A 12,422-nucleotide genomic window follows, 5' to 3' on the forward strand; every position below is an offset into this window, starting at 1 on the left:
GTGAGCAGAACAGTGCTCAGCTCTGGCATATGCCAGCAATAGAGCCTGGGACCTGAGCGCCCCGGCCCGGTGTTGGGCTGTGCTAACTAGCTCCCCAGCTCAGGAGCTCCCATTTCTCTTTAGTTCTGCCACCAGGTTTATCACTGGGGCTGGCACTACGAATCCACCAGTCCCAGAGGCCATTTTGTTTCTTTTCTGTCTTCTTTTCTTCCACTACAGTCCTCCGCTCTACCAACTGAGCTATCGAAGGCCCCGCTTCATTTCTTCAATTTCTTCCTTTCTCTGTTTTATTTATTGGATAGAGACAGAGATTAGGGGGTGGGGGAGACAAAGACAGAAGATAACTGCAGCACTGCTTCACCACTCATGAAGCTTTCCTCCTCCAGGTGGGGACCAGGGGCTTGAACCCAGGTCCTTGTGCATTGTAACATGTGCACTCAACTGGGTGCACCACTGCCCCAGTCCCCTCTCCTTCTCTTGTGTTAATAAATGAATTACTCCTTAAAAAAATTTTTTTTGGGGGGTCGGGCGGTGGCATAGTGGGTTAAGCACATACGGTGCAAAGCACAGGGACCGGCGTAAGGATCCCAGTTCGAGCCCCTGGCTCCCCACCTGCAGGGGAGTCGCTTCACAGGCAGTGAGGCAGGTCTGCAGGTGTCTATCTTTCTCTCCCCCTCTCTGTCTTCCCCTCCTCTCTCCATTTCTCTCTGTCCTATCCAGCAATGAACGACATCAACAATGGCAATAATAATAACCACAAGGAGGCTACAACAACAAGGGCAACAAAAGGGGGAGAAAATGGCCTCCAGGAGCGGTGAATTCATGGTGCAGGCACCGAGCCCAGCAATAACCCTGGAGGAAAAAAAAAGGGGGATAGTGCTTATCTAATAGTGACTTCATTGGGTGGTATTCTGGAGTCGGAAAGTATATGCAGCTTGAGATCTGCCACGTGGGGACTGAGCACGAGGTAGGTGTTGGCAGACTTACTGACACTTCCACCAGGATATCTCACCCTCATCTCAAACACAGTGCTGGACATGCTGAACTTTTTTTTTTTCCTCCAGGGTTATTGCTGGGGCTCGGTGCCTGCACCATGAATCCACCGCTCCTGGAGGCCATTTTTTCCCCCTTTTGTTGCCCTTGTTGTTGTAGCCTTGTTGTGGTTATTTTTGTTGTTGTTGATGTTGTTCTTTGTTGGATAGGACAGAGAGAAATGGAGAGAGGAGAAGACAGGGGGAGAGAAAGATAGACACCTGCAGACGTACCTCACCGCCTGTGAAGCAACTCCCCTGCAGGTGGGGAGCCAGGGGCTCGAACCAGGATCCTTACGCCGCCACGTGCACTTAACCCGCTGTGCTACCGCACACTTTCTATATATACACTTTTTTTTTTTTTTAACAGAACACTGCTCAGCTCTGGTTTATGGTGATGTTGGATGTTGAATGTGGGACCTCAGAGCTTCAGGCTTGAAAATCTTTTTGCATAACCATTATGCTATCTCACATTTTATTTTTAATTTATTTTTTATTTGATAGGACAGAGAAATTGAGAGGGAATGGGGAGACAGGGAGAGAGAAAGACACCTGCATACCTGCTTCAGTACTTGTGAGCTGTCCCTCTGGATGATGGAGAATGGGGACTCAAACCCAGTTCCTCGAACATAGTAATGTGTGCACTTAACGGGGCCACCACCCTGCCCATCCAAAATGAGTTCTTAGTAGACTAGCATCAGCTCAGAGGCAAGTAGGACCCCCTTAGCTGGTCATCCTGTGGACAGAGAGAGAGTGAGAAAGTTTTGTTACTGTTTATTATAAGATTATAGGGGATGGTTCCACACCACACCCACCACCAGAGTTCTGTATTCCCCCCCCCCCCACCTCCCAAAGATAACCACCAGAGTTCTTACAAGTCTTACCGTTGGCTTATTTCTGTTTTGTTTGGATTTGAAAAAATACATATTTTCAAAGAATAATAGGCATTTCCATTTTTTCCCTTCTAACTAGGGGACGATGCTCAGTTTGAGATGGACATCTGACTGTCCTTGTCCTGTGAGGGTCTGAAGAAAAGCCGTGACACCAGTGCCTGCGTGTAGCTGATTTCCCGGACAGGACGCACAACAGAGAACAGCAGTCCCAGCAGTCCCCACTGCGGCCTCCACTTGCTCTTCCTCAGTGCCAAATGACGCAAAGATGAGCTTCATTCAGCCAGTTCCTCTCCCTGCTTCTTTCCCTTCCTAGCTAGACAGATTAGATTGACAGTCCTTGGCATATTTCTGTAGAACCAAGCAGTCCACAGAGGAAAGTAGTTAAATTCTTGACTTCCCTAATCATTTTTTCTGTTGAGAAAGATAACTACACCACTAGCACCAACTTTTTTTCCCCCCCAATTCTAAAATGAATAATGACCTACCATCACTGCCTGGATGGGAGGTGTGGGGAAGTGGTAGATTCAGCATTCACATTCTACCCCCTCTCTCCTCCTTATCTCCCAGCAAGAATCTGGTTCTGGGGTCTCCAGAACCATCAGAGGTACACGTAAACAAAAAGAGAAAGCCTTTTGCTTTTACCTTGGGGTCTTCGCCCTTGGAGATGGAGCAGGGTCTGTGCAGCTTTGCTAGCATTTCTTTGCTCCCTGCTTCCTCTCTGCCTCTGGGAAGAATGTCTTCTGTCTTTGGTATTGTAATTTACCTTCTCATTCCTTTTACCGAGTCCATTCATACAATTTTTTTTTTTCTTTAATTTTGTATCAGAAGGGCGCCCTCCATAACCAGCTATTCCTTCCTCTTCTGCCTGCACCTGGTTGCTTACAGTCCTCTTGGACTCTGGGCTATCCAGATGACTTCATCTGCTTCTGGAGCAGGTCCACACCAATGATAGAAGCCCTTTGGGTAGGACCTGATCACATAGTATTCTATGGGGTGGTCCCCAGCATGGCCCCAGAAGAGCGTTGAGCCATTCGAGTACCCCTTCTTCACAGAATGAGTCTTCAGTCCAGTGATCACTGTTTTTTTTGTTGTTGTTTTTTCTTCCTTTTGTGGACCTGCTTTGTTTGGCTACTGAGGTAGACAAGCATGGGCTAAAAGCGCGTTTCTCCCAGTTTTCTTGCCTTTCTCAGACTACACTGAGTATTCCCTTTCCTTCCCTCTCTCCTTTTCCTTCTCTTCCCTTTTTCTCTGCCAGGACATTTTTCATACATACATCAGCGATAACCTCAAGTTTTGGTATCTGGTGATACAGTCACTTTTATCTGCAGAGTGACCTTTTATTTTTAAGATGACTACAGACCTATTTTTAGATATGTTTTCAGTACAATTTTTGAACAGCAACTTTCAAAAAGTACGCATCTTCCAGTGTTAGGAAGGTGAACAGTGTCTCTAGGCGAGTCTGCTGTTTGACGTGACTATGCTCTGTCTTCCCCGGTTCCTTGTGAGCACTTTCCTTTCCCCTCTTGTTTTGGGTGTGCATGTATGGAGTTGGTAGCGGGTGGTTTATACAGCTGGAGCATTCTGCTTTGCCACGGGTCTTTCAGGAAAGCTCTGTTCTTTCCCCTCATTCTCTTTCACCCCTCCCCAACTCTCCTGTGACTATTGACTGACACCCCTCTTAGGCTCATGTCTCCACCCCCTTACAGAAAGACCAGTAAAAATAGCCACTAGTTCACCAAGAATTTCTGGTTGGAATTGGTGCCCTGAACCCTTTTATAGGAGATCACATCTAAGGACGAGAGTAATAGGGCAGCTTCTCAGCAGTCGGCTGAGAAAGCCTTTTTTTTTTCTTCCTTTCTTTCTTTTGGACTCTGGGGGTGGGGGGGAACTTTCTGCAAAGAAAACAAAAGGAGGAATGATGCCTGAGGAACTTTGTTCTGTTTTTCTGCTATAAAATGTGAATAGTTCATGATTGAGTCCTTTTGTGATGGTTGCTATCTCAGGAATAATCTCCAATGTCTTGGGGATGCCTTTGTCTCCAAAACTGATGATCAGAAAGGTGTTCTTTGTTTAATGTATCCTGTGTGCGATTTTCATTAAAGTCCAACTTTTGCTTCACAGACTCTTGGAAAAACTTAAGTTAGAATGTAACTTGCATTAGAAGCTTGCTTAAGATCTCACCTTCCCCTGGGAAATTTCACTTTTAGGGAATTAAGCTTTTTATTCATCAAACCTTGACTGTAACATCTCATAGAATCTGTCCCTAACTACTGCTAGTCAGTTTGCCAGTGAGTAAAAACATCTTGATCTTTATTTGCTGCACATCAACTCAGCTTCTTCATCAAACAAAGGGGGATGGACTAAAAAAACAGCATCTTGAGTGATCCGCAATAGCCACCTCCTACCTTTGTGCCATCTGGGGAACCTGGATGCCTCTTCTAGCCCCTGTTTCTTACAGTTCTTGGGAGTCAGCATTCTTTAAAGCAGCTTCCAGTCCAGTAGCCTTCTCTGTGAAGTTCTCTTCATGCTGATACAGTTCTTTCCTGGAGACCACTGCTACTAGAGACGACTTGTCTCCCTAGATCAGCGTTAAAAAAAACTTCACAGGACAACAGGTAAATTCCCAGCACATGACACCTTTGTGCCATGCCTCAGAGAATTGCCTTCAGGGCAGACTAGAACCCAGGAGGTAGCTTTCTTCTGGGTGTTTGGAAAGAACCTCACAGGTAAAACCCTATCCTGGGTTTTTCTGGGGTAAGGAACATGTTTAGGGTGCCATTTAAGTGAGACAGTTCTCAAAATCTTAATTCTTACTTGCACTTTTAATTTTTTTATTTTTAAACAGAACAGACTTATAGAAATAATCCATCTATATGAGAAATAAGCTCCAGCAGGAGACCTGCATTGTCCTGGTTCTACCTTCCTTGGGTTTCCCGCTTCCTCAGATCCTCAGAGAGCACAGTATGGAGAAGCTGGTTTCTGGGTACTAGGCCTCCAAGTCACAAATGTTGTTGTCCTGCTTATATTAATTATCTATTACTATGGGACAAGTTACTTCTAAATTTAGAATCTTAAAAAAGCCAGCACCTGATGGTCCTGGCACAGAATCTCAAGGACGTTGTCAGGATTGGATAGGGCTTGCGGTCACCCGGGAACGGAGAATCCGCTGCTAAAGTGTCTGTGTCACTTTGGGCAGGATGCCTCACTTTCTGCCTGTGTGAGTCTCTGGGGCTTGTAAGAGGTGTTTGAAGGGCTGCCAGAGCTTTTGCTCGACATCATGCCTTCATGATACCACCATTTCCATCCTGGTGGGTAGCTTTTAAACTCCATTTAGTTCTTACATTTTCCAGGTAGGGGAAGAGAGAGATACCACAGCACCAGTCCACTCATGAAGCTTCCCTTTGCATGCACCCATGTGGTGGTCTGAGGCTCAAACCTTTCACATGGTAAAGTGTGCACTCTGTGACAGCCTCTGAGAGTACATATGATCACTTCTTATTCTGTTTCTTAGAAACAAGCTGCTAAGCTCAGCTTATACTCAGGGAAAGAGGAGTGATAACCCCGCTCACTGAGCAGTGAACTGAGCAGAATCAAAGGATTTTTTTTTAATTGGATAGAGACAGAAATTGAGAGGGAAGGGGGTGCTAGGGAGAGAGACACCTGCAGCCCTGCTGCACCATTTGTGAAGCTTCCCCCTGCAGGGGGGGACCAGGGACTCGAACCTGGGTCCTTGCACACTGTAACATGTGCGCTCAACCAGGTGCGCCACCGCCCAGCCCCTCAAAGGATTTTTTAAATATACCTTAAGACCATCACATCTCTGTACAGAGGATGAAACTAAGCTAACCACTAGCCACAGGAGGAGATTTGAGCTACTGGCTCAGAGATATTTACTAAAAGCAGTTCTCCAAGAAATAGACCAGAGAACTGGGATAAGGTTCTTTTCCCCAAAACCACCTACTGATTTTGGTGTTAAAATTTCCAGAACTATCTCTACGTCTGTCTCACCAGCAGGATTATGATGCTTCTCCAGTAACTAACACTCAGTTACCACTTCCTCCCTTATCTGGGAATTAAAGAAAAACTATCAGATCCTCTCAGCTGGTCCACTAGAGCAGACTTCATTGGAGTCAAGGCCATCAGGCTGAAGGAGTACGTGCTATTTGGATGTTAGAGGTTATTGGGCTCAAGAACGAACAGTCACATTCAAAGTAGTATCATCTAGGGATTAGACATAGCAGTCTCTCTTTAAACCTGGTGTTCAGGTTACCTCTGCCTACCTCATCCAGGGCTTCCTGAAGAAAATGTCCTGAAAGAGACCTGATTTTGCTTTCAATCAGGAGGGAAACGGATGAGGTTTGTGTCTTCAACACATTTGTAGTGGTTGTTCACATTGTGTTTCCAGCATCAGTGCCCAGCTAAGTTCTGAGAGACTTGAGATATCTTGAAGGTGTAAATTCATGTTTGATTTATGCTCTTGCCTCTGCCCAGCATTTTTCTCACTATATCCCTAGTTGAATAAGAAGCTGTGCTGCTGGGGTAGCTATAAGAAAAAAGTACTTCTTTTAGAAGTAAGGAACTTACCTTTTTGAAGTATATTCAGATGAATTTTGTTTGACCTTCTGATTTGAGGTAGAGTCTGAGTAGATGAACTCATCCTCTATTGCGCTTTGGGACTCTCAAATCCTTACCTTCCCAGTTAAGGTGTTGCCACCAGAGCCCACTGTTCAGCAAGTATATATATCAGGTACTTGCTTAGAGTCAAGACAGCTTGTATAAAGGACTCATCATGTTGATAGCAATATTCCAGAACTGAGTCCTTCCCCCCCTTTCCTACCCTCCTTCCATCCCCCACCATTTTAGAGACTTGATGGGAACTCAAACATCTTGCCTGCTTGAAGCCAGACCCTCAGACTTCTGCCTTCCCTGTTAGAGATGGGGTTCAATGCCTTTTCTTTGTCTAGTTCAGAACTTTCCTTTCTTGGTACGTTTCTGGATTACATGCATATGGGCAGCTATTTATTATTCTGCGAAAATCAGTCACCCAGCCATGACGTCTGCAAGAAGATAATCGTGTTAGAGAAGCAGCATTTCGCTGGGAGGGCAGTTGCTTTCTAGCGGAGTTGCAGCAACCCCTCCCCTACTTTTCTGCCTCTCAGCTTCTAATAAGATGAAATCAGATCTCAGTTTTCAGAATGACTATGCCTGAGGGGGCATTTCCTGTTCTAACAGGGATTTTCCAGTTTAATACTAGAATTTGCTTGAAACTCTAGAGTTTGCTCACAAAAATAGCTTACTGAAGACTCTTAAGGGTGATTGTTGATACATACTCTTCCAACACTTACACATAATCTCTGTCACCCTCTGCACTTAAAACTTCTCTGGGCAGGTCCTGGAAATAAATACCTTTTGGCAAAGCTTAGATTTAGGAGGCTTTTTTGTGTCCCTGTTCATATGGTCTGTGGCTTCTCTTTGCTTCACCTCTGCCCCCAGCCCTGACAGACCATGTTGTGTGCATGTCCAGTGGAAAGGACTCCTGAGATGACACCTATTTCCCAGCGTATTTAATCTCAGCCACCGTTCTGAGAATGGGAGGCTGAGAGATGCTGCAATGCTTGATAATCAGTTGGCTGTGTTGAAATCCCCTATGGGAGCTCTTGCCAATACTTAAAACCAAAACTCCGGATACTTCAGACTTCAGAGAATTTCGTGAATCTTGCACAGGACATCTCCTGTGCTTATTCACCTTCCTCTCCTTCTTAGTCTTAAGCAAACACAAATCCCTGGAAACCAGGAGAGTGAAGGAAGTACATTGTCATGCTAAGGGTGAGCTGTGCGGGTGAGCCTTCCTGCTTCTGGGGCATGTATCCAGATGACTGAGAATTGTGAGCCAGTGCCTTTGCTTCACCTGAAGATAATTCCCATCTTTCTCTCTCCCTGGGTAAGGAGACCCTCTGCTACTCCCAAGAGTAAACCTTGGGGAAAGTGTCTTGGAGAGTCCAGAGGACACATAGACATTCAGGTGTCAATTTTAAGCATCTTTAAAATATTTTATATATTAAAAGTGCTTCCTTTGTCTTAGTGCCACCCGTGGCCCAGTCCCGCCCATTCTGAATAGCAAAGTGGGGATTCCCGGTACTCCCTAGTGTTCCTTCCCTCCCTTGATGTGGCTGTCCCTACCCCTCCTGTATATATCCACTGTTGTGGGTGGATGGCAGAGAGGACCATGCAGTCCTGTGTGATCCCTTGTTCAGTTTTGGGGTTGTTTTTCTTAACTGTCCTTTCACACCAGCAGGTGTTTGGAAATGATGGGGGAAGTTAAATTCTCACCAGTGGTTGCTGTTACAGTTAAATCAATAAAGATCTTGAATATCAAGTTGGTGTTCCATTTAATTTTTTTGATACAATCCCATTGCTGAGACATTTTGGGACGGTAGCTGGTGGCAGAGATGAGCAGAGGCAGTTGGCCACGTTGTCAGTTCTTAGCGTGTGGGGAAGCACACGCTGTCCCTTGACCCTATACAGGAAGTGGGATTGCTGGGACCACGTCTCCAGGAAGGTCCTTCTCTGGATACCAGACTGAAGGAAACCAACAGTAGCTTCCTTTTTCTAAAAATAACTACCTGTCTCTCTGGAGCATCTGTTTCTATCTCATGTCTCAGATTAGGCTGTGATATATGAGTGTGTGTCCTTAATATTAATCCACAGTCTCATGGATTAGAGTTGAAACCAAGAAGGTCAGGAGATAGCTCACCCAGTAGAGCACATCACCATCTACAAGGACACAGATTTGAGTCCCCAGCCAGGCCACCACATGGGAGCACAGGGTAGCAGGGAAGCCTCACAAGCAGTGGAGCATTGCTGTGGTGTCTCCTGCCTCACTTAAAATAGTAACAATCCCAGTGAGCAGGCACACCTGGTACGTGCACGTAGTACTGAATGGAAGGGTCCCGGCTCAAGCACCTGCAGAGGGTTCAGTTGACAGTGAAGTAGGTCTACAGTTGTCTTTTTTTTTTTTTTTTTGCCTTCAGGGTTATTGCCAAGGTGTAGTACCTTCACTGCAAATCCACTGCTCCTGGCACTTTTTTTTTTTGTTAGAGAAATTGAGAGAGGAGCAAACACTTGCAGACTTGCTTCACCACTTGTGAAGTGACCCCCCCACACACACACAGGTGGAGAGCTGGTGGCTTGAACCAGGGTCCTTGCACCATGTGCACTTAACCCAATACACTACTGCCTGACCCCCTCTCTCCTTATCTCCACCTCCTTTCTCAACTTCTCTGTCCTATCCAATAAAATGGGGGAAAAAAGAACAGCTAGTAAGAATAGTGGATTCGTGGTGCAGGCACCCAGCTCCAGCAACAACCTGGAGACTAAAGAAAATACCAGGAGGGGTCGGGCTATAGCACAGCAGGTTAAGCACACATGATGCAAAGCACAAGGACTGGCATAAGGATCCCAGTTCGAGCCCCCGGTCCCCCACCTGTAGGGGAGTCGCTTCACAGGCGGTGAAGCAGGTCTGCAAGTGTCTCTCTCCCCCCCCCTCCGCCTTCCCCTCCTCTCTCCATTTCTCTCTGTCATATCCAACAACAATAGCTATAACAACAATAACTACAAGGGCAACAAAATGGGGAAAACAGCCACCAGGAGCAGTGGGTTCATAGTGGAGGCACCAGCCCCAGTGACAACCCTGGAGGCAAAAAGGAAAACACCAAGAGTAGTAGAATCATGCAGGGAAAGCTCTGGTGGCAGAGAAATACAAGTTGGGAACAAGAGTTCAACCCTTTCGTATTTTGTATGCTGTTAATAGTTCCACAGATCAAAACTGTGGCATTGAAAGGTTTTTCCACTACGGTGGTGTAGAGGTTCAGGGCACAGGCACTGAAGAAGACATGAATTTTCCATCTGTGCTGTTCAGTGGTCACGCTGCGTTCATCAGGATTCTGAATCTCTGAACTTCGGTTTATTCTAAAATAAGATTAAGACATAATTCTCCAAACTTGTGAAGCCCAGATAAAATCTATTTCTCCCACTCCTCTCTCAGTTTCTGTCTCTACAATATGTAAACATTTTTATTATATTTATTTTCCCTTTTGTTGCCCTTATTTTTATTGTTGCTGTTTCTATTGATGTTGTCATTGTTGGATAGGACAGAGAGAAATGGAGAGAGGAGGGGAAGACAGAGAGGGGGAGAGAAAGACAGACACCTGCAGACCTGTTTCACGGCCTATGAAGCGACTCCTCTGCAGGTGGGGAGCTGGGGGCTCAAACCGGGATCCTTACACTGGTCCTTGCGCTTTGCGCCACGTGCGCTTAACCAAACAGTTTTTTTTTTTTAATGACTACAAGAGAGGAGCCAGGCAGTGGCGCATGTAGTTGAACACAGCTGTTACCATGCGCAAAGGCCCAGGCTTGAGCCCCCACTCCCTACTTCAAGGGGAGGAAGCTTCACAAGCAATGAAACAGGTCTGCAGATGTCTACCTCTCTGTCTCCTTGCCTCCTCTCAATTTTTCTTTGTCCTATCAAATAAAGGAAAAAGTAAAAAAAAAAAAAATGGCCATCACCAGTAGCAACAGATTCATTATGCTGGCACTAAGCCCCAGTGATAACCCTGGTGGCAATTAAAAAAAAAAAAAAAAAAAGCCAGGGCTGGGTGGTAGTGCAACTGGTTAAGTGCACGTTACAATGTGCAAAGAACAGAGTTCACGTCCCCAGTCCCCACCTGCAGGGGAAACCTTCACAGGTGGTGAAGCAGTGTTGCACGTGTCTCTCTCTCTTATCTATCTCCCCCCTCCTCTTGATTTCTGGCTGTCTCTATGCAGTAAATAAATAAAGATAATAATAAGAATTTAAAAAAACGGGAGTCAGGCGGTCGCGGAGTGGGTTAAGCGCATGTGGCACAAAGCGCAAGGACCGGCATAAGGATCCCAGTTTGAGCCCCCGGCTCCCCAACTGCAGGGGAGTCACTTCACAAGCGGTGAAGCAGATCAACAGATGTCTTTCCCTCTCTCCATTTCTCTCTGTCCTATCCAACAACAAAAACATCAATAACAACAATAATAACTACAATAATAAAAAACAAGGGTAACAAAAGGTAATAAATGTTTTTTTTTTATTAGAAAACCAGGAAGTTGGGCACAGCGGGTTAAATGCATGTGGCACAAAGTGCAAGGACCATCGTAAGGATCCCGGTTCGAGCCCCCTACCTGCAGGAGAGTCGCTTCACAAGCGGTGAAGCAGGTGTGCAGGTGTCTTGTCTTTCTCTCCCCCTCTCTGTCTTCCCCTCCTCTCTCCATTTCTCTCTGTCCTATCCAACAACAATACTAACTACAACAATTAAACAACAAGGGCATTCGGGCGGTAGCAAGCCCAAGCACACGTGCAAAGCGCAAGGATCAGCTTAAGGATCCCGGTTCGAGACCCCAGCTCCCTACCTGTAGGGGAGTCGCTTCACAGGTGGTGAAGCAGGTCGGCAGGTGTCTTCCTATCTCCCTGTCTTCCCCTCCTCTTTCCATTTCTCTGCCCAATTAAAAAAACAATGGCAATAAAAGGGAATAAATAAACATTTAAAGCTTAAAAAAAAACAAGGGCAACAAAAGAAGATAAATATTTTAAAAATTAAAAAACCAAAATAAAGAGACTAGTAAGAGTTTTCACTGCTAGTTAGATGAAAGACTTCGGGGAGTTGGGGGGTAATACAGTGGGTTAAACACAGGTGGCTCAAAGCCCAAGGACCAGAGTAAGGATCCCAGTTCAAGCCCCCAGCTCCCCATCTGCAGGGGAGTCGCTTCACAAGTGGTGAAGTAGGTCTGCATGTGTCTCTCTTGCTCTCCCCCTCTCTCTGTCTTCCCCGCCACCTCTCTCCATTTCTCTTTGTCCTATCCAACAACGATGACATCAATAACAACAACAATAGTAACTACAACAATAAAACAAGGGCAACAAAAGGGAATAAATACTTTTTTTTAAAAAGGGGGGGTCGGGCAGTAGCGCAGGAACAGTGCATTCCTGGTGCAGGCACTGAGCCCCAGCAATAATCCTGAAGGCAAAAAAAAAAAAGGCTTCACAAAATGTGAACTCCTTACTGTGGTGCTTTTCAAGTCATTACCACTTTCCACTTCATGTCCTTTTGTGCTTCTCTTATATCTTGTCTTTCCTGTTTTTCCCCACTCCTTTCATCAGGCCTGCCCCTCTCCCTAGCCAAGGAGTAACCTACCCACTTTTTCTCACTTAGCTACTAAACTGGCAGTTATAGGGACAGGAGAACTTTGCCTTGAGAGCACACTAAAATAGCTGCCTATCCAATGAGAGCCCCTTCTTGGGCCCCCTGGTGAGGGCAAGACTCAGTTCTCAAGCAGTAAGTAGTTAAAGGCTTTCGAAGCACACAAAGTGCACAATATAGAGTTGTGCCGCTAGGCTGGGCCCCAAATACCTTTGGCCAAGGTAGAATGACACCACACACCAGACACTTGAGCTTTCAGCGGGGGTCAGCAAAAT

General features: G+C 45.8%; 1 protein-coding gene across 1 annotated transcript in view; it reads left to right on the plus strand.

Annotated features, from left to right (window-relative positions):
• Window positions 1-4,046, plus strand: part of EIF4EBP2 (eukaryotic translation initiation factor 4E binding protein 2) — a 34,892-nt gene extending 30,846 nt beyond the window's left edge. Inside the window, exon 3 of the mRNA XM_007524143.3 lies at window positions 2,004-4,046. Within this exon, the coding sequence (XP_007524205.1) occupies window positions 2,004-2,035 (32 nt within the window). The 3' untranslated portion in view covers window positions 2,036-4,046. The remainder of the gene's footprint in view (window positions 1-2,003) is intronic.
• The last annotated feature ends 8,376 nt before the right edge of the window (window positions 4,047-12,422 follow it).

Source organism: Erinaceus europaeus, chromosome 1 (genome assembly GCF_950295315.1).
Source record: "Erinaceus europaeus chromosome 1, mEriEur2.1, whole genome shotgun sequence".
In the NCBI taxonomy this organism is placed as follows: Eukaryota; Metazoa; Chordata; class Mammalia; order Eulipotyphla; family Erinaceidae; genus Erinaceus; species Erinaceus europaeus.